The following is a 21605-nucleotide window of genomic DNA, read 5'->3' as shown; positions in this document are numbered from 1 at the left end:
TTCTTGGCACGCACGGTGATGGTGCATGCTGGGGAAATCAGGCTCCCAGAAAGAAATGAAAACTGAGCAAATAAATTCCATTTTCTTGTTTGCTAAATTCAAAGTGCAATTAAATTCATATTACCTACTCCTTCAACATAAACAGCACAAGAGCAAGCCCTCTGCCTCCCTGGCACGCTATTCCCATTTATTTGCACCCTCTCCAAACTGGCAAATGCAGCGCAGCCGACCCAGGAGCTGGAGGCACCCCCACGATGCCCACACCAGCAGGGTCAGGGTGAGGATGATGCTCTCTGGGTGCCTCAGAGAAGCCCAGTCCCATCAACCCCCACTTTGGCAGTGCTTTGGTGGCAGGTTTAGGGGGATAACTGCGGTAAAGCACTGGGGCTCACCAGATCCACATCTGCAGGCATCTGCACACCTCCAATCACTCAGCCCTCCAACCTAGCTATGAGTTTTGCCACAGATGAGTCAGTTTGGCTTACAGGCGCAAGAGTTCTCTTGTGGGGGCTGAGATAATGTTATTTTGAACTCATAATATATACACAACAGAACCAGGGTGGACCCTCAGTGCCTGCCCTGCAGACAGTGCTGGGCTGGCCATGCTGCCCTCACTCCTCCCTTCCACTCGAGGTGTACCAGCTCTGCTGACCATTGAAAACCCCAACACGACAACGTGCTCACCCCCTTTTGCACTGCAAAGTTATTTGTCCCTGGCTGCCCCATGCTCAGGCTGGCTTGCTGCACAGCTGAGCACCCAACACAGTCTCATATCTAATTTCATGGGGAGTTTGTAGAACTGCCTGTTCCCCAGGATAAAAACGCTGTGGGTATGTGGGATCAAACATTACTCCTGTAAAAGGCCCCAGCCACCAGACCTGCTGGTTTCTCTATTGATTGCTGGGGGGCTGTTTGCTATTCTGATCTCAGCTGGTCGGAAATCTCCCCAATCACAGCAAGGTCGCGACCATAGGGTCAGAAACCTGCACTACATACATCACAATTTATTTCACAGATAATCAATACTGCGCTGCACCATGCAATCTTACAGTACAGCCCCACACCGAGGGACTGACGCTACTCAGACAGGGTTGTAACCTTAGGGCTTGGCAGCTTAAGGGGGTCAAAATCAGCTTTTAGTTTATAGTTGGAAATCATGGCTGGAAGTAGAGTACGCATCGCGCTTGCTGTTAGCTTGTGCCTTTGGACAACTGGATCAAATTCTGCCTATGGGTTGAATCGAGCTTGGGAGAAGAAATACTGCTGTCAGTTCAGATGTGACTGGAGAAGCCCAAGGAGCAGCGCATTAGGGTTGGTGACCCCAGTCCCACCTGCAATGAGGGAACCCATGCCATCGCAGTACTGCTGTGCCAGCTTTCCAGACCATCCCTCTCTTCAAATGCATTAACAAAGCAGCAGCAAAATGCCCTTCTATCAATATTATCCTTCATCCCATTTTCTAAGGTACACTCCTGGGGCTTCATATCCCGCCAGCCATGCCCATGGGCCCTCAGCACACATGCTGCAAGGCCAGTTATGTACCAGGCTTGCCACTGCTCTGCGCTTTCTGTTCATTCTGGATTGCTGCAGAAGAGTAGCTCAGGGTATTCCAAAAGATACAACAGCTTTTTAACAAGCTGTCCTTAAAACTGTTGCCAAAGATAGTATTTTAGCAGGAAAAAAAGGGATCTGAAATACGCAGCAGGAGAAGAAGGAACTGGGAGGAATAAGGAATACTGGAAATACCTTGTAGGAAGAGCAACCCGTTACTAATTGCTGTGTATCCATGCAATATGCAGTTCCCTGGGACCTTCGGTGAGGTTTAGGATTCGTAAGTCCCAGTGTGATTCGGATGATGGAACATTAACAGAGGAATCACAGGGCACACCCGACCCCTCGCCACTCTGCTTCCCCTTGGTGCTGCCCCACCACTGAATGCAGGATCCAGCCCTGCAGCCTGGTCATGACTGTGGCCCACCACCCCATGTCTGCCCTGCTGAACCTGGGAGAGCACTTCCACCCCAAGGGCTGGGCTCTGCCTCACCTCCCACCACCACAGGTGAGCAGGACCTGTTCCTCACCGCCCAGGTTTTATCCCATTTCTTCTGCCCCCCCAAGGCAGGAGCTGTGATCTCCCAACGCCACCACCTCAGATCCTCCCCCTTGCTTCCCAGCTTGCCTCCAAAGCAGCCAGCGTGGCCAGCGGGCACGCACCCAAACACGGCCATGAAGCAGGAGCACCACACTGAGACAGGAGCTGCACGCCGGAGGGTGCTGTCAGCCGCCGGTACTGCACCCTAAGGTCAGGATGCTAAAGGCATTTCGGATTTCCCAGCAGCACGGCCCCTTTTCCACTGGCTGCAGCGGAATAAAGCTGATAACCTCATGAAAAACCAACTGCGTGCTGCGAGCAGGGGGTAAGTGGAGTTTGGCAAAGGGCGCGGTGCTGTGCCTGGGGAGGATGCGCCGCTGCTACGTGGAAAGCATTGCCCTGTGGTTTAGCCTGAAATCCAGCTGTTTGTGCGGGCAAAGAGGCAGGGAGGTGCGGAAGCGCTGCCCGAGGAGCCCGGCCCCGTGTCCCAGCAAGCGGGAGAGCCCAGCGCAGGGGCACAAGCCCCCTGCCTGCCCTGGCCAAGCTGGGAAGATTGGCACATCGGCTCCCACCCACCGCAGCCCCCAGCGCGGCGAGGAGCAAGCACAAAGGGAAACACGCAGACCATGACAGGCTAAGCCTCCTCCTTCCTCTCTCTGTTCCCCTTTCTTTCTCTTCATGCTATGGCGAGGCTGCTGAATGCCAATAGGAAAATACTTTGGCAGAGCCAGACAGTCTTTTCTATTTCGAGGTTTCTTTTTTTTCTTCCTCTCCCTCCAGCTGCTTCGCTGGATGCTTAATCCTCCATGGACATCTGGAGAGGTACCAGCACACAGAAGAGACATACCAGGTAGGCAGCGGAATGCACAGCTCTGCATAATTCTGCTTGTACCTGCTACTATGGCACCGCAGGGAACAAAACACAAAACCCCAGGGAAGGAAACACAAAAAATGGGTTCAGACCTTCTCTGGCCATGGATCCCCACTTGGAAGCCCCCCCCGGTCGCAGTAGCAGAGCACAGGAAGATCATGCTATGCAGCAGAGCATCTCTCTCAAAAGCATTTGGGGCTCATGCTCACCCACCCACAGGCAGGAGGGTATTTAGGTGTCCCCCTGTGCCCAAGGCTTCCACCCCCCCAGCACCCATATTGTGACCAACCCCAGCCTTCAAGGACAGGAGCAGTTTGCTCTAAGCAAAGGCCCTGGCAGCAGGTATCCATCCTCACACAGCTCTGCCCGGGCACCAGCAGCAGCCACTCCTTCATTTTTTTCCCTGTTTATATCACACTGAACCCATTTTTCACCTCTCTTATCACAACTGGTACCTAAAGTGTCCACATCTGGGAAAAAACAAAGTGAAATCTCAGCGAGGAGGGAGGGAAAGCGTGACAGGGGTTTTCCCAGCGCTTAAGGAAAGGAAGAGACCCCTAAAAGTCCTCCCAAGGATCCCGGAAGCAGCCTCACAGATCCAAAAACATGATTTGCAGCCCCAGGGGAGTCTTTCTCTCGAGCTCAGGCCCCCGCAGCAGAGGGAGGGATCCACTGGAGGCTGCCCAGCTCCGCGCTATCAACTTACAGCAAAATCAGATCCTCTGAGTGGCCACCCAAGTCCCCCCTGACACCGTTCCTCTTCCCTGAGCCCCAAGTGGCCCCTCAACAAAGGGCCCACCATCAGCTGCATCACCATGTCCTAAACGCACCCGCAGGGCTATGGAAGCATCAACCCTTCATGCTTTGTGCTCTTCTCTTTCCCACCTCAGTGTGCTACAGCCAAGCTGCTCCACAAGCAAAAACAAATAGGGTTTGAGCGGGCAGCACTGCTCCAAACCCAGCATCACCCGCCTCCATCCAGGCTTGGACGTGCCATGGGCAAGAAGGAAAGCAAAACAGTAATTACATGTAAACCCCACGATGCATCCAGCTATCTAAAACAGGGGAAATCTGAGCCCTGCACCCACTGTGCCCTTCTGCATGCTCTCCTCAACAACACCCAAGTTCCTCTCTGCTTCTCTGAAGCATCTTGCACATCTCCGGAGCTTTGAAAAGGCAAACTGCAATACATGTGGATCGAAGCCTCCAAGCAGCAGCTCTGCTCTGCTGCCCATTGCCACAGCACACCCCGAAAACGCCAAGCCCCCAAATGCCAAAGGAGTTCATGTTTGTTTCTGCCTCGCTGGGATGGGAATCTGGAAACCAGCTTTGTCCCTGCAAATCTTCCTGCTAAACACGTGTTGGAGGGGTTTCCTGGCAGCGGGCCTGGCACGGCGTGTTCAAGAGCTGGGGACCGTGGGAAGCACAGGCAGCATGTGCCCAGGACAGGCAGGGACAGACGCTGCGGGGGGCACGGGCTGTGCACCCCATCCCTGGCAGGCAGACCCACACCTGCACTCACCCTGTGCTAACCTCAGTCTCACTTCTCCCATAGGAGAACCAGACTGCGCATCAGCACGAGCGCCAGGCCGGTGCCACTTCCCCATCCAGACAACCGCTCCAACGTGCCTCCTCTTCCTCCATGAGCCTGAGCTCTCCAAAGACCAGGAGACAGAAGCAGGGAGCGAGGGCAGCTTCAGGACACAACACTTCACACACTGGAGCAATGAGTTATCAGGGGGGGAATAAAACTCCCTCGTGGCAAGCAGCATGATTGCTCTGGAGAGCAAGAGGGGTTGAAACAGGAACAAGTGACTTTAAGCTCAACCAAGCCCCTGCGGAGCCATGCAAGCAGGCACTGCCTCCACCACAGCAAATCCAGCAGCAGCACAGACCCAGAGCCATGGACCAGCTCATCAACTCCAGCCCGTGATAGGGTTATGCACTTCATCAACACCACTGAGCTCCTCCTCCTCTAATTAAATCAGGCTTTGCTTATGCAGTTTCTCTTATCTTCTCACTGCCTAATAGTAAAGAGTTGGCTGTGATGGGAAAAATCAGCAGAAAACTCCTCAAGCCTTTCCCAGGTCACCTTTGCCACATTTTGTCCTTCACAGCATCACTCCCACACCTTGTGCGCTCACAACCCCACACAAGCGCAGGGTGGGTAAGCTCAGGCAGGCATGGCAGCACTGCAGGAACCACAGCGAGACAAGGCTGGAAAGTGGAACTCACTTGGGATGTTGTCATGGAGGACGGGGCTCAGACACCTTCGTGGAGCCAGAGGGTGGTCCCAGTCCAGGCTGAGTGGAGATGCCAAACATAGGATCTCCCAGCCTGGGAGCTGCAGGTCACAGGGACCCCACTGAGCCTCAGCATGCAGGGCTTTGCCATGAGGAGCAGCACATCACATCGAAGTAGCCCTGCCACATCCCACGGCACAGGCTTTAGAAGTGATGCAGCAATGCTTAAGCCTCAGAACCTCCATCCCTGGCAGCAGACGCAGCTTTGGCCACCACCTCAGGTCAGATGTGACACCCAAGGAGGGTGAAGGCAGGAGGATGCCCATCTGCAGGGAGGGTAAGCATGAGAATAACCCTGCTGGGGCCATGCGATCCACCATGCCTTGGGCACCAGCCACCAGCACCACTGCCAGGAGGGCGAGGGCAGGGCGAGCAGGGAGCCCTGGGCTCCAGCACCGCCTCGCACCCACACTACAGGCAGCCAGGAGCCAGCCGTGGTGAGGGCCATGCTCCGGCTTCTCCACCACGGTGCCCCCGTCCAGTGGCCCCGGGGAGGCTGCAGAGGAGCAGATGGGGAGTGGGAGGGAGCGCTCAGCAGGCTCACGCCTCCGATGTGTGCTGCGCGCTGCCTCGCCAGACCGTGGGCTCTGGCTCACTGAGCGTGTGGAAGCAACGCTGCTCTGTGTCTCACTTTACAAAGCCCCAAACAATAACTGTCTGTCGCTGCACAGGAGCTTAGGAGAAACACAAGTTGCTATTGGCACGGCGCGCAGCAGCCTGCCTCTTACACAACACCGGCAGATGTGAAAATAGCCCCGTGCTGCTTTGTGCGCTCTTCTGACCTCCTGTTTGCTTCTAGATCAGATTCCAAAGCTGGATCTTAACCTACAAGAGCCATAAAAGCAAAGGATTTGGCCCTGTCAGGGACCTCTTCATAATCTAAGACAGATGCACTTCATGTAGAAGAAAACGTTGAAGTTTATCAGGGCAGAGAAGAGGCTGAGGCAGCATCAACCTCCACTCTATAGTGGGCTGGGGCAGCCCATGTCAGCATCACCCCATAGCCCAGCTCATGATGCGCTGGAGGTAGCCCTGGGCAGAAGAGCTGGAAGCTCCTGCCAACCATGGCAGCACCCCAACCCGTGCATCCTACTGCTCAGCCTACACCAAAGCTGCCTCCAGCCCCAGCAAAGAGGGACCTCTGAGCTCCTGAGGTCCCATGCTCCTGACCCCAATGTCCTAAGGGCCATGGGGGCTGCCAGAGATGGCACAGGGAGGGAAATCCACACCATCCACAAAAGGTGCTTGCCCATGAGGTTTCTTGCCCATGTGAAGACTGACTCCAAAGGCAAACCTGAAACCGCTCTGGGACACCAAGAGAGAAAAAGCAAGAGGGCAGATTCCTTCCAGAAGTGTGAAAAGGCAGTGGGAGAATTAAACTGAAGGATGTTCAAGATCAGCGATAGAGGAGAGATTACTAGCGAGCAAAAAGCATTGCTAAGAACAACCTGTGCAAACAATCCCTCTAGTGTCCCCAAAGATATCCAGCGCCCCTGCTGCCTTCGGGACTGCAGCAGCCCCAGGCAGCAGCAGAACTTCCCAAGATACAAGAGAAGGAAACGATTTGGGGACACAGGGGAAGGGACCAGAGAAGGAGCTGTCCTCCTCAGGGCTGCTCTCATGGCCATGCCAGCACGCAGCTGCCAGTGCTCCAGCAGCGCTTCCCTCCGACCTGCCACACGCTGTTCCTGCTGGTATCCCTCAGTGGAAATCTCACCCCATGGCAAGTCCCTGGAGGAGATCACCTCATCCACAGCCTTCTCTACAGGTGATGCTGCACCCAACCGGGTCACCTGCAGAGGGGGGCTCAGGGTCTACAAGAAAGCTTCTAGCCAGCAGCAGAGCCTCTGCACCACCTAACTGCAGGCAGCTCCACATCAACGCAGGGCAGCCTTCAACCATGAGTAACTCACAGAAGTTACCCAAAATGCCCGAGCTATGGTATTTTGCCCCAGAATATCTCCAGCCCAGTGCAGGCTGGAGGGGTTTCTACCTTTGCATGCTGAGCCACAGGGTAACAGTCAGCTGCAGAGGAGTGCAATTCTAAGGCTACATGTGGGACGACCGCTGATCATGGCTTGCACGGGAGGGCGAAAGGCAGCCTTAGAATATAATCCATTACAGGCACTCTTAAATCTCCCCAATACAACACAGAGCCCTTTAAGCAAAACTAAACAACTTCCTTTAGCCTAAATAAATATTAAACCTAAGTGATGCATTAATTTACTCCAGTTCACCAAAGGCTAACTCCTACCCAAACTGATCATTATAAAAGAAATCCTATAATCCCTCGCTCCCATTCAGGCTCAAAACATGTAATCCTGTGAATAAATCCAGAAAGAAAGTGTAACAAAACGGGCAATAAAAACTTACAGCATTCACATCTTTTCATCTACCATTAATACTGTAAACACTCACTCGAAGGCCCTTGAGTATGACTAATCTAATGTTTTGGCTCCCAACTCTAATCGCCGACAGAGCTCGCCTCTCGGTGTGACACCCAGCGAGATCCACCACGGCCCAGGACACAATCCTGCAGCGAATCCCTGCCTCACACTCCGCCAAACGCTGCAAGATCAGCACGGAATGGAGCAAGTATGGTTCTAATAGCACCAGAGAGCAGAGCTTTTCTTCCCCCCCTTTCTTATTATTTTATTGCTTTGGAAGCCTGCAAGCTCCAACTGTATAAATGCCAATAACTTTGTTTTAAGGCTGCTGAAGTAAGAGATCAGATTTTAGCAAGTGCTTTCCAGGCAGCCAGCCAAACTTTTTCTGATTCACTAAAAGCACCAAAGGGAGGGGGAGAGGGAGGGGGCTGGAGGCTGATTAACTTCAGTTACCGCACAAGCGCACAAAAATGTCTCCCTGCTGCAAAGGTGCCGTCGCTGCGAGCCTGGCGCAGCCTGGGATTCCTTGGGCTTGGAAAAAACCCACAGAAAACCCCAAAACACCCAACTGAAAACGCACCGGAGAAACAGAGCAAACACCTTCCAACCGCAGGGTAATTTACAGCTGTGGATCCTCTCCTCGTGAGGAGGCTCTGCTGGTGCTAGGTTCCAGCTACAGTTTTCAGAGGGGATGAAAAAAAGGCTGTGACCAGGGATTTGTTCTTTTTAAGGGGTGGAAGAGCTGGGGATGGGGCTGGTTTGGGATTTACCCTGGCCAGAGCAACGGGAGCCCCCTTGGAGGCTGCGGCTGCACTTGCCCAGGCTGTGCTGCTGATGCTCACCCAGCACCATCCCTCACTTCTGTTGGGTTTCTGCAGGGACGAGCAGGTGCAATCGCAGCCAAAGCACAGCATGGGGCTGAGGGGTGCATGAGAGGTCCCCAGCCCCATGGGATGGATGATGGGCAGGAGCCCCTGGAGCAGCAGCACCTGCTCTGCCCGGCCCTGCAGGTGGGTCTGCTCCAGGAGACCCGGCTAAAACCCGCATCCCAGGAGGTGTCAGGAGACAGCGTCCACCCTGTACCACCAGACACCGTCCCCGTCCGGCAGGCGCCGGGGCTGCAGAGCCTCACCGCTCAGGGTGTTCCTCCAACGGCTTCATTCCTGCCGAGGCAGGATCAAAGGCAGGAGCTGACTTGGACGGCTTTCTACTGAATAATAGGGAGGGAAGCATGCAGCCTGCTTCTCCTGGCTTAGGAAACTCGTGTTTTTCAAAGTATCAGTTTTTGGGAGTAAGTTCCCTAGGAAAGGGGGGGAAAAATGAGAAAAAGAAAGCAAAGGGGAAAAAAGAGGGCGAGCAGGAGAGCGCCTGCTCTTCCAAGGCAAGTGCATCAATCAACATTGTGCAAGGAGGAGAGTCCAGCACTCCCTCTCACATCATTAGCCAGGCTAATGCACTCCAGAGGATCCCACTACCGGTCGCACCCGGCTGCGCCCCAGCCCGCGGCCCGCAGCGGTGCCTCGGCACAAGCGGGCACCCAGCGGCCGCAAGGCGAGACGGGCAGCCCCGCTCGACGCTCCAGCATCTGCCGCGGGGATCGGTTTAATACGGCTATAAAAACTAGAGAGGGAAACAAGTGAAAGCCCTCGCAAAAACCTGGCTGGCACTCCGAGGTCAGCACGCCGCCTTTGTTTCTATTTTATAACCAAAAGCGAAAGAGGACAGAAAGGACACGTACCTGTACCTGAAAGCACAGCAGCAGGAAATGTAAACATCTGGAGAGGAGAAAAAACAAAAAAGGCAACAAAAGATCAAATGATGCGGTAAAATGGTTAAAGTTGATTTTTTTTTTTAAGCTTTGTTTTTGTTTGCAATGTTTTAAAGGGTGCAAAGCGATGCTCTGCTTATAGAAAGGCTCGAGTCCCCATTACCACCTGATTGCAAGGAAAACGCAACCGGAGCCGCCAAAATGAGAGTTTAATAAAAAAATAAAAGCAATAAAAAATAATAAAAAAATATTTCAAAATATGCCATAATCCTTACAGGCAAGTGCAGGCGGAGAGCAGTGAATACATCGCTGGGCGAGGAGAGGGGGAGGTCAGTGGCTTCACGCTAGCGGAGTGCAGTCCCCCACCGCCGCCCTGACATGGGAGCGATCCGGCCGGCGAGCTCCGCTCCGCGCTGCTCCTCGCCGTTCCGCGCAGCTCCGCGCCGCCGAGAAGTTGTGGTACCGCCCGCTTTGCCTCCTCCGAGTGACTCGCTTAGGCATCAGCTCTCCTCTCCCCCTGTCTCTCCTCCTCCTCCTCCTCTCCCTCTCTCTCTCTCTCCGCCTTTGGGGGGGATGAAGGTGCTTATTGTCAGTAACTTCCGACCATCAGCAAGTGCCCCCCCCCCCGCCGCCCCCCCGGCCCGGCCCTGCGAGGCGGATGAAGCGTCTCGGCGGCCCCGCGCCCGCTCCGCGCCCCGCCGCTCCGCGCGGGCGGCATGGCGATGCGCGGGGCGCGGAGCGGGAGGCGGGACGGGGCGGGCACCGGCTGCGCGGAGGGATGGGCGGGAGCGCAGGGCGAGCGGCAGCGGGGCTTGTGAAACAGCGAGAGAATAAAGAATAAGGCGGGGGGCGCGGGGGGGGGGAGCCGCGACGGAGCGGGCAGTGCCGCTGCCGCCCGCAGCGCCAAGGGAAACACACACACACACATCGCCCCCACACAACACACCGGCCGCTGCCGCTCTGCCCCTGCCCGCTCCGTGCCAGCGACCGCTCCGCTGCTCTCTTACCTCCGAGGGGCAGGAGCACGTCCAGTCCCCGGCGCGTTCCAGGCGGGCGGCAGCGGGGTCCCGCCAGCCCCGGCTGTGCCCCCCTCCGGGTCGGGGCACCCTCGGGCAGGGCCGGGCCGCGCCCGTCCGGGTCCATGAGCCCGGCAGCGCTCCCACGGCGGGATATTGACACCGGGGTCAGGTACCCGTTGCTTCCCCGGCGGCGCTGCCCGCTCCGGCACGGCTCGCCTGCCCTCCAGCGGCCGCGCCGCCGCCGCGCACCCCGGCTGGGCTGGGCTGGGCTGGGCTGGGCTGGGCTCTGCGGGGCCGGGCGCTCGGGCAGCCCGCGGAAGCGGAGCGGGTTCCCCTGCCCAGGTCTCGGCTCATTTTTCAGGCAGAGGCAAACATTCACACGCTGGGAGCGCGCCGTGACTCCTGCCCCGTCTCCGAGAGCTGGTTTAGAGCAGACAAAACGCCAGGCACTGCTGACCTCCACGCATAGCCTAACTCCGAAGAGAGCCTAACGTCAGTTAACACCTTATTGAGAGCATAACCACAGCTCATAACTCCAAGCTTTCCCAATTCTCCATTCGAATAATGGAGGGTTTGGGCCCTGCTGCTCCACACTCGCTCCCAGGCACAAATCGCACAGCAATCTTTAATCCCTCGGGTTCAGCACTGGGGACCCTTCAGGCACCAAATCACAGTGGGTTTCAGGCCTCAGTTTCAGGCCCAAGAGGCACAGAAACATTAAGAAGTTTGAAAAACAAGTGACCAAGGCAAGTTCTCATAAAACCTCAATATACTGATATACACAAAGAAGATACTGATATACAACAGAAGAGATTCAGAGCAGCCCTGCAGAGAAGGACTTGGGGGTGTTGGTCGATGAGAAACTGAACATGAGCCGGCTTCAGTGTGCACTCACAGCCCAGAAACCAACCGCATCCTGGCCTGCATCAAAAGGAGCGTGACCAGCAGGTTGAAGGAGGTGATCCTGCCCCTCTACTCTGCTCTTGTGAGACCTCACCTGGAGCATTGTGTGCAGTTCTGGTGTCCTCAACATAAAAAGGACATGGAACTGTTGGAACAAGTCCAGAAGAGGCCACGAGGATGATCAGGGACTGGAGCACCTCCTGTATGGAGACAGGCTGAGAAAGTTGGGGCTGTTCAGCCTGGAGAAGAGAAGGCTGCGTGGAGACCTCATAGCAGCCTTCCAGTATCTGAAGGGGGCCTATAGGGATGCTGGGGAGGGACTCTTCGCCAGGGACTGTAGTGACAGGACAAGGGGTAACGGGTTAAAACAAACATGGGAAGTTTAGATTGGATATAAGGAAGAAGTTCTTTCCTGTGAGGGTAGTGAAGCACTGGAATGGGTTGCCCAGGGAGGTTGTGAATGCTCCATCCCTGGCAGTGTTCAAGGCCAGGTTGGACAAAGCCTTGGGTGAGATGGTTTAGCGTGAGGTGTCCCTGCCCATGGCAGGGAGGTTGGAACTTGATGATCTTAAGGTCCTTTCCAACCCTAACTATTCTATGATTCTATGACTTCACACTTCAGGGCTTATGGATCCACAAGTCAAAAGCCTTGGTAAAGATTGGATTTGATGACCTTAAAGGTCTTTTCCAACCTAGCTGATTCTATGATTCTGTGAAAAAAAGAACTCTAAGCCGCTGTCCATTGCCGAGGCCACTGCCACCACTGGCACCACATATCTCTGTTGTCACAGCGGTCCCATGGCACCATGCCACAGCTGAAAGTGGCTTCCAAGGATGGCCAAGAGCCACCACCCTGAGCCCTACAAGTTGAGCTCACCCAGACACCTGCATAGAATCAGTACCAACAGAATTTGGGAACTTGGAGGATGAGAGCGTTTAGCTTAGATGTGAAAACATTCAATATATTCCTACTCACCACCAATGGCTCTCTTCCTCAAAGCAGGGTGGGTGGGGAGGAACCCAGCCTACGCCAGGAACAGCTCATGCTGTTGGGCGCTGCTCAGTCACCCACAGGAAAAGCACCAGTATAGTCCAATATAGCCCAGTGTCTGCCAGCTGAGGAGACCCTGCACAATGCACACAGAACCTCTGCAAAGCCAGAATGCAATAATTCCTCCCTAACACTCACGGCTGCTCGTAGCCATCTGCAAGCATGGGCTTTGATTGCTCCTTCTCACCTCTCCTGACCACTGAAACTCAGAGCAATCAGACAATTCACCTGAGCTGCCTCAGGAACATCCCCAGCGCAGGAGCAGGGCCCTGATGGGTTTCTCTAGCCTTCCTCAGGTACTTTTTTTTCTCACTTTACCCCTTCTTTAGATGCAGATGCAGGGCTGTAAAATCAAACTGCCGTAAGCCATGTGCTGACTGGGGTGGCAGAGGTTGGCTGTGGGAAGGTCGTGTGAGCTCCTGGAAAGGCCATCAAGCCTCCCACAGGCAGGCAGTGCATGCTGGACCACACCAGACCAAGAATGTCCTCAGCTGAAAGCAGATTTCTCCTGCCCCACCAACAGCCCATGTCACCTTTCTCTCTTCCCGTCCCCATCCCTGCTCCTTGAGGAAGCAGGATCCATGCAAAAAGCAGGTACCTGGAACTGGCTGCGATGATGCCAACCTGCTGCTCTGTTACCGTTAGGTTCATCCTGCCAAGCCACGAAGCTCAGCCTCTCATACCCGTGACACTGCCAGTTTAAAGCATCAATTTTTCCCTTTCCACAAGAACAGACAACACTCAGCAACCATAATACAGAAGTCAGGATGTTCTGGTGAGGTTTTCAAATCCAAAGCATCCCACAGACAACCTGCCCCTCTCTTCCACATGAGCAGAGCCTTCAACACCCTGAGCTCACCAGCTGCCTTATGTTACCAACATTTGGTCTGGCCCCAGGGACCTTAGAGTCTTTAAGTATGACCATGTTTTACACCCATGCACCCCAGTGATGCAAACAATATCTGAAGGGCTTTTCTACTGTGGTCCTTCATAGGACCAGCCTGATGTAGGAATCATAGAACCATCACAGAACTCTAGAACAGTTTGGGCTGGAAGGGACCTCAAAGCTGATCTAGTTTCAACCCCTGCCACGGGCAGGGACACCTTCCACTGGAGCAGCTTGCTCCAAGCCCCAGGGTCCAACCTGGCCTTGAACACTGCCAGGGATGGGGCAGCCACAGCTTCTCTGGGCACCCTGTGCCAGCGCCTCAGCACCCTCACAGGGAAGAGCTTCTGCCTAAGAGCTCATCTCAGTCTCCCCTCTGGCAGGTTAAAGCCATTCCCCTTGGCCTGTCATTACTTGCTCTTATAAAAAGTGCCATTGGTGATGCACCGGGGAAGGGATGGAAACCCCTACAGTGTCCACAAGCACCTGTCCCACCACTTCAGGGCTTTGCATCACGGAAGCCCCGTCACCCACCTCCAAGTAAAGGCTCCTAGATAGCAACTGATGGCATCGTCCAACACCTGAGCTGGCCCAGGACTGCAGGGCCTGGGAGAGAAGTGATTTGTGAAGCTGCTGCGAACACTTGTCACTTCAGTTCCCCAACAGCAGGGACAATTACAGCAGCTACAGCAGAGCTGTGAGCTACGCATGGACAAACTCCCCACAGGCACTGCTGGCCCTGGCTGTGCCATGTGCCGGCAGCACGTCCTCCAGCTCCAAAGGGACCGGATCTGCACTCAGGAAAAGGCATCCAGATGGGGAGAATTGCCAGGGAGGGGCTTAAAGAGGGCAGGTTGGGTTTTCCTTTTCCCAGTGCTGAAAACATTTCACTTGCAATCGCACACGAGCTCTTTTGTTAAACTAGATCCACGGTTTGTGCCTCGATAGCCTGACAAAGCCCTTTGATCTTTAAAACCACAAGAGTTACCCAGAGAATAATACCAATATTAAGTGACTCTCAGGCTATCAGCCTTGAAGAACACAGCTGAGCACAGAAAATAGGTGCGGCAGCTCACACATGCCTGTGGGAAAATAGAAATAACACTTAGCTGCATAGTGTTACGAATATACATGTATACATAGCATTAACAACTGTTCATCCATGCCTATTGCTTCTCTGCTGAACTCTGCTATTTGACCAGATTCCCAGTGATCTTATGACCACTACTAGAGGGGCCCTGCCTCCAGCCAGATGGAGGAGAGGCACAATCGGGTTTACTGGACTGTGTGGATCAGATGGCCTGGCCCATCAGTCCCACAGGAGTATAAGGCTATAGTGGATACTGATGCACAGTATACCCTGATAACACACTCATGTTTTTAGTTATTGCTAAGTAATGCTTACTCTGATCAAGGACTTTTCCATCTCATGCTCTGCCAGTGAGGAGGGGCACAAGAAGCCAGGAGGAAGCAGAGCCACGACACCTGACCCAAACTAGCCAAAGGGGTATTCCATACCACAGCACGTCATGGCCAGTATAGAAACTGGGCAGCAGGTACATAAACCCAGCCAGCACAGCTAACTCCCACTGGAAAATGAGCACCTGATTTTAAGCTGTTTATTTTTCACACAGCATGCTCTGGGCACAAAGACCAGGACAGCATGGGCCCCAAAGCCTGATGTTCATGACATTTTATTAAGCAATACACAGGACAGGTAATGTCTCTGCAGTGCTGGGTGCTCCTTGGGCTGTCCCAAGGTTACCACTACCATTCACTCACCCATGCAAATGCCTGAATTAAGATCATGTTATTAAGACAGTGCCTCGGTGGCTTGTTGGATTAGTGATTGCTCTTCAGCAGCTCAAATCAAAGCCTGAGCAGCGCCAGATTTCACTTGTGGGGCTGTGAAGGTGCCCGTGGTGCAACGGGTTTCCCTTGCCCTTCTCCAGCAGTTCATAGCACTCAATGAAAGGCTATTTCACAGAGCATGAAACCCATTCACAGGGCCCAAAGACTTAGCAGCATGCTTAAGCAGGAAACCTTTCCACCCACTGGATGTCGCTTTGGGATGTGAATGAGAAGCTGGCAGCAAAGGCCAGCACAGCATCCAACCCCACTGCATCTAGCACACCATGCCACCAGGGCCCCTTCTGCTTTGGAACTCAGATTTAAAGAACAAGAAAAAACCTGGGCTGACATTTTACAAAGTTCAGCTCTACATCTCAGCCAAACCGGTGTGCTGTTTGCTCTTGTCATCTTCTGAATCTCCATCCTTGGGTTGTTTTCATAGGCAGCTCTTACTGAAAATTAATGTAAGAAGATTTCTACATTTCAGCTTTCAGAAGGGCTGTGATGTATTTTGACCTTATCCAGATTACACACAAAAAGGCAACTCCATCCCAAGGTCAGAAGGGATTTTAGAAAGACTTTGCCATTAGCCTGGACCAGCAGGGAGGGAGGGGATGCTTTGCAGTTACTGCTGTTTGCCCGAAGAGCCACCTTAAAACCACCCTGAACTGATACCTGGGAGGAGAGCAGTTAAGCCTTAGCACTATGACATTCAGCCACAACCTTGCAGAAGGAACATGAGGAGCACAGTCAGGATTCGGAATCAGCCAGCCACAAAACTCCAGGCTAAAGGCCTGGTTTGAAGTGCTGGAATCACAAAGCACACATATTTAGATATTTGTATATTTAAATCGAATGAAAATCCTGCAAGCACTTTGCAAGCCCTCTGCAGCCCCCCACAGTGCAAACCACCCTGCAGTGCTCGCCCTGCCTTGCCCAGGCAGCAGCAGAAGGCAGCAGCTCCATCCTTCTCCATCAGCGTGGTCTGAAGGCAAGAGCAGCATGCAATGACTTAGTGTTTAGCCATTTGGTGCTTTGCAGCCATGGTTGGTCCCCAGCACACTGCTTCACTACAGGGCATCACACAGCAGCTGCAAGGCTGGAAAGGTGCTGGGTGCTGGTGCTCAGCCCCTGAAGCTCACAGATGTCACTGCATACCAAAAGCACAGGGAAGGCTCACTTATCGGTTACCTTCAGATGGAATTTAGGTTTTAGCTGGCTGAAATTTCCCCCTGGACATAACCAAACCATATGAGGAGGAACAAAAGCAACCCAAACCATACATTGCAAGCTTTTACCCGGGGATTTCACCAAGCCTGAGACAGATGAAAAGCCAGGGAGATCAGCAGAGCCCCAAGATGCGTCTGCAATTGCCCTGCTGGTTGCCTGGACTTTGACAACACATGGAGGAAGAAGAAATGAACTGAAATCCTTAACAAAGGCATAAATACAGTGAAAGCTGAAATGCCAAATTCCCACACCAAGCATTTGGAACATTGAATCAGAACATGCATAACAGCCTTCCTCCAACAAACCAAAAGGAAAACCCAAACCGGTGCTTTTGCTGCTGGGTGCCCTATGCTCACTGAGTTTTTCACTTGTGACTGTTGAGCTGGCTTTATAAGCCCTACAAATCAGATGCCAACCTGGAACATGACTGGCACACCACGTCATGGCAGCCAGTGGGGATGGCACAAAGAATTAGAGATGTTAATCCTGCAAATAGAGAAGCACCAGTTCCTGCGGTGACTTCTTTTCAGCAAGAAGTATTTGCTATTTAATATCTGCTAAGAAACCCAAAGTGGAAAGAGGTGAAGGTCTCTGGAGCCTGGATAAAGACAATACATCTGCTGTCCAGCATTAAGGAGAGGATAGCTGTGAGGAATAAACTGAAGCCCCTCAATGGTGAGAGCATACATCTGGATGCATGATCAGTCCATCTCTGCTGGAGTTTTCCCTGCCATGACCCAGGGGAGGCTTCTTTTGGCCACCAGGAACTCCTGCCTTGGAGAATGAAGAGCAAAGCAGCACATAATGCATGTCAAATACAACCAAACATAAACTGTCAGAATAATGGAATGCTATAAAGTAAGAAATACAGATAATAGGCTATCAAGCACCGCAGCTTGCATGCTGTAGCATTTACAGGGGTAACAAACTGGGACAGCCTTCTGCTGACTGGGAGGGAGCTGGGGCAAGGAAGAGCACCATGCCTTGGGAAGACAGAGGGAGCTGGGAAACCCCAAAACCCCCTACAGCCAGCACAGCACTGCAAGAGACTGTCCCAGCTCCAGAGAGCAGGGATGCTCCCAAGAGCTTCTGCAGCCAACAGCCCTTCCCCAGCTCCTCAGGAACAGAGGCAAAAGCAGTGTCTCTTCCAGCTCCAGAGCAGAGGAACATCTCACAGCCCCATACAAAGGGAGAACTCAGCATACAGCCCATACTCTGATGTGAATCATTACTTGTAAGGGGAAAACCCCAACAGCTAACAAAGCCTCCTATCCAGCAGCCAGGATTTCAGGGTTTGCAAAGGTTTTTCTCCACTGAAACACTGCCTGAATTTCAGTGGGGTTCAGGAACTGAAACCTCCGATTCCTCTGACAGCATGCTCACTGAACAAATCTCAGCACTTTATCAGCAGAGGAACAAGGAAAATGAAATCCCTGAAAATGATGGACATCTTAAGCTAAAGAAGAAATCGATGGGCCTAGTTCAACATGTCGTTCTGCTGGGTAGCCCAAGGCCCCTCAGCCAGCGTGTGCTGCCACCCCACGTCCCCTGGCCTGGCCACCCCTGCCCTGGTGTCCTGCACAGGGAGGATGCCCACGGGCTTTCCTTGGTCCTACCACCCAGCAGCTCCCCTTGGAAATCACATGGCAGCTGCTGCTTGAATGCTCCTCAATCAAGGCAAGAGGCAGACCTCTGCAGTCAACCCTACACAAACCAGTGGGACATTCCACTTCCCAGCCTTTGCACTGCATTAAATCCTAGGGCTTGGCTTCTTGGATTTGCATTCCTCCATGGTTTCATCTTTACCTAAAAAAAATAAAATAAAAATCCGAGCTGTTAATCTTCAGAAGTCAGTATTTCCTTAACTTGGGGCTTTTCAGCTCAACAGCTCTTAAACATAAACCTCTTTGACTGAGGTCTCCTGTAAGCCACCATCTCAACCCCTGTCTGTGGAGCCTCCTCCTCTCTGAGATGTCTGATCCCTTCCCACAGCACTGCTGTGGGCTCCTGCCTTGCTCTGGGTACTCTGGCAGCAGGGTTGTACAGCAGCAGGGCTGGGTTTTTTATCAGCAGCATTCTCCACTGTGATCCAAGTGAGGGCACCAGCCTCTGATGGGCTCCAGGGACACTTTGCCAAGCAACACAAAAGGATTCATGCAGGAGCACCACGGTATCCAAACCTTTTCTAGAGACCAAGAGTACAGACTGCTCACCACAGCACTGGGGAGAAAAGCCACAGAGAAGTAATAAAGGACCAAATTAACAAGGAGAAGGCTGTGGCAAGATACAAAACAAGGAAGGGATTGGAAGGGACCATCCAGAATTATAAAGCTCATGGGAACAAGCAGAAGCATCTTTCCTAGTTTGAGACCCTGAAAAAGAAACCATGATCCCAAATCTCCCTGTCCTTTGGTCTCTGGAGATCACCAGGGCCATGCCCCTTCACTATGGTGATCCCATAACACACTATTGCCCTCAGCTATGGGGAGGTCATTTAGTTAAAACCTATTTCCATGTGGAAAATTTGAAGGAAATGCTTAGAACTATGGGAAAAAGAGTTAAGGGACAGGGAAGGATGGCCTAAAAGGCAGAGGAGGCCTTACAACTGCATTAAGAGCTTCACTTACTAGCTGTAGCTGTCTACTGTTCTCAGCATCCACACACACGGATTTACACACAGGGAACAGCTAAAGCAGCAGGTACTTTGGGAAGCAACACTCAAAGCAATGCTGGGATAATATGTACTGCCTCAGTATATCACGATCTGTGTCACCAGAAACTTCTCATCAAGGATGTTCTTGGGAAAATACCACAATTACAAGCTTCGGGACAAATGTAAGGAGTAATGGGAGAAGTTACCCAAACCAGGCAGGGATAAAGGTGGCTACAGCAGTGAAATGCCAAGTACCTCGACAAGTTACAATACACCTTCAGCTCTCTGCAGTTATTTCTCATTAAAAAAACCCATCAGTTAAAAGCCCTAGGGCTCCATTTGAAAATGTCTATCCTCATCCAAGAGGAACGTATTTTCTCTTAAATACCAGAGAATTCAATAGAACTGGATGGGGCTCGGCAGGCTTCAGGCCCCAGCAATTAGGTGAGTACAACTGCAGGACCTTTTAACTAAATTGCCTTCAGAAAAAGACTGTTTCTACTACCAGCACGAACCAGTCTAAGATGAACCAGGCACATCAACTCTATTTTGAGTGGCCTAATTATGTCCCCTCCTTTTGCCATTTGCTGTTCTAAGTATGCCCGTCTCCATCCCCTTGGCTGGCCAAGCCTCCGGGCAGCAGCACATCACTGCCTTCATGGGCTCCTCTGGAAGTGCTGGGCACTCTTAGAGGTCCCCTGCTGAGCATCACCATTTTTCTCATTCTCACTTTTGACCCTCAAACACCTTTATATCTTCTTTCTATTCATTCATGTTGTTTTCTCCCAAGATCCTTTTCCTATAAAGGCTCTTGTAGCTTGGTTAGGGAGAGCTGACAGAAATGGTTGGAGGGAAGAAGAAAAGGTTTCTGTAGAAATTAAAGAGCAGAGCAAAAGTCATCTCCATACAACTGACCACAGGCCATGCAGCCATACAATTAGAATAGCCCAGTGATCTCCACCGCACTTCTATCATCTTAACATTTGATATACTCCATCAATTTATTTGGTCTCAATTAGGCGTGACTTAAATTCCACTTGCATAAGACAACCCAACAGTCACTGAAGAGCTGATCCGACACAACACGGAATTGCTCCCGGACTTGGGAACGTATACAAAAGAAACCACCAGGAAGCCAAGAGCAGAGGGATCTCCTCCACTGTCTGCAAAGGGAAGGACACAGCTCAAAGTCCTGCACTGCTTCTCCTGGGCCCAAGCTCTGCTCTCCTCATCCAGCTTACGAGAGGCAGGACACAGAGAAAGCAACCCTTAATAAATGCCAAATCACAAAACCTCCAAGCCTCACCCAACACAACCCATTGCACTTGCTGCTGCTTGCCAGGACCTACTGCCCATGAGACAAGGCCAGGGAATAAAGGTGCCCCATCCAACACTTTGCTCCAAACTACCCAATTCATTTGCAGCCTTTTCTATGACATTTTGTAAGTAGGATCCAGTCTTTAATTCCCCTTTGGGTAAACGGCAAGAGGAATAAGGATCTATGTGCTTGCTCCACATAGAAAGAGGGAAGGAAAGGTTGGAAGAGTTTGGCCATTAGTAACGGCACACGGGAAGGAGACAGGACATAGCTTTGGGTATCTGGGCAAGGTTACTAGAGAAGGAGAGGACAGAGAGCATGTTCCAGCATGAACCTAGACCCTGAGGGACTGTCTGGGTGGCAAGAAGCCCAGAACCGCCACCCATCCTGGCCCTGTTTTCCATTACCTCAGCCCACACACACTCCCTTTCGCTCTCCTGCCAGCTGTGCTCCAGTGGTTCCCCTCCAAAGGCTGCAACAATTGCTGAGCACAGGCAAAACAACGCAGCGCCATACTCATCATAGTGCTTGCTTGGGCTCAGACACCATTTTAGCAAGCTGGTTTGATTCGCAGAAGCGAACAGAACCCTGAGACAGGCCCAAGGTGACCAGAAGCACTTCTCTTTAACACTCAAGGAATAAGCCCCAGACCAAGACCTGAAGCTGGAAAAGCTTCTTTTCCTGCAGGACAGTATCCTCCTGTTTATCACCTCCTCTGAACCCAAAAACCTGGAAACTAAGTAGATCCATATGGAAGCAGTCAGTGCAGCGCAGCAGAGGACAGTGCTGCTGCACACCCGGTGCAGCCCTGCTCAGCTGCAGCCTTCTCTCTGTTGTGGGCACCACAAAATACTGAAGGAAACAAAGCATGGAGGAAACAAAGCATGGAAAAGGAAGGAACAGAAGGGTCCTGCAACAAGACAGGCAGCAGGGGAAATTCATGGGGAAATGGCAAGTCAATGGACAGAAACATGGAGAGGTTTTACCCTCCTGCAAAGGGAAGGTAGATTGAGAAAGCCTGTATTTGCATCAATGCATGTGATTACGTACCTCCATGATCTCTAAGCCATCCTCAAAGACCAGCACAACAGAGGCTTCTAACCCCTAATATACCTATCAAACATTACAGCTTTATTGCAATCACACCATTACTGGCATAGAAATATATTTCAGCTCTGTAGAACATCAAGAACAGTCCTTCAATGATGAGCACTGGTATTTGGGATCCTCAACAGGTATTTTCACATCTGAGCTTTAACAGAACTTTTTTAAT

The 21605-nt window shown here is 52.4% G+C and overlaps 1 protein-coding gene across 1 annotated transcript in view; it reads right to left on the bottom strand.

Moving 5' to 3' along the window:
- The window catches only part of FGF18 (fibroblast growth factor 18), a 70829-nt gene extending 60659 nt beyond the window's left edge, over positions 1-10170 (bottom strand). The window contains exons 1-2 of the mRNA XM_061456471.1: positions 9697-10170; positions 9392-9428 (exon numbers count right to left, since the gene is read on the bottom strand). Of these exons, the coding sequence (XP_061312455.1) occupies positions 9392-9428; positions 9697-9728 (69 nt within the window). The 5' untranslated portion in view covers positions 9729-10170. The remainder of the gene's footprint in view (positions 1-9391; positions 9429-9696) is intronic.
- Between the last annotated feature and the right edge of the window lie 11435 nt (positions 10171-21605).

The sequence above is a fragment of the Pezoporus flaviventris genome, unplaced genomic scaffold (assembly GCF_033815535.1).
Source record: "Pezoporus flaviventris isolate CSIRO_AGI_PZ_B2104156 unplaced genomic scaffold, CSIRO_AGI_Pfla_v1 ptg000023l, whole genome shotgun sequence".
NCBI classification, from domain to species: Eukaryota; Metazoa; Chordata; class Aves; order Psittaciformes; family Psittacidae; genus Pezoporus; species Pezoporus flaviventris.
The sequence above is the reverse complement of the archived record's forward strand: the minus strand, read 5'-3'. Positions and strand labels throughout refer to the sequence as shown.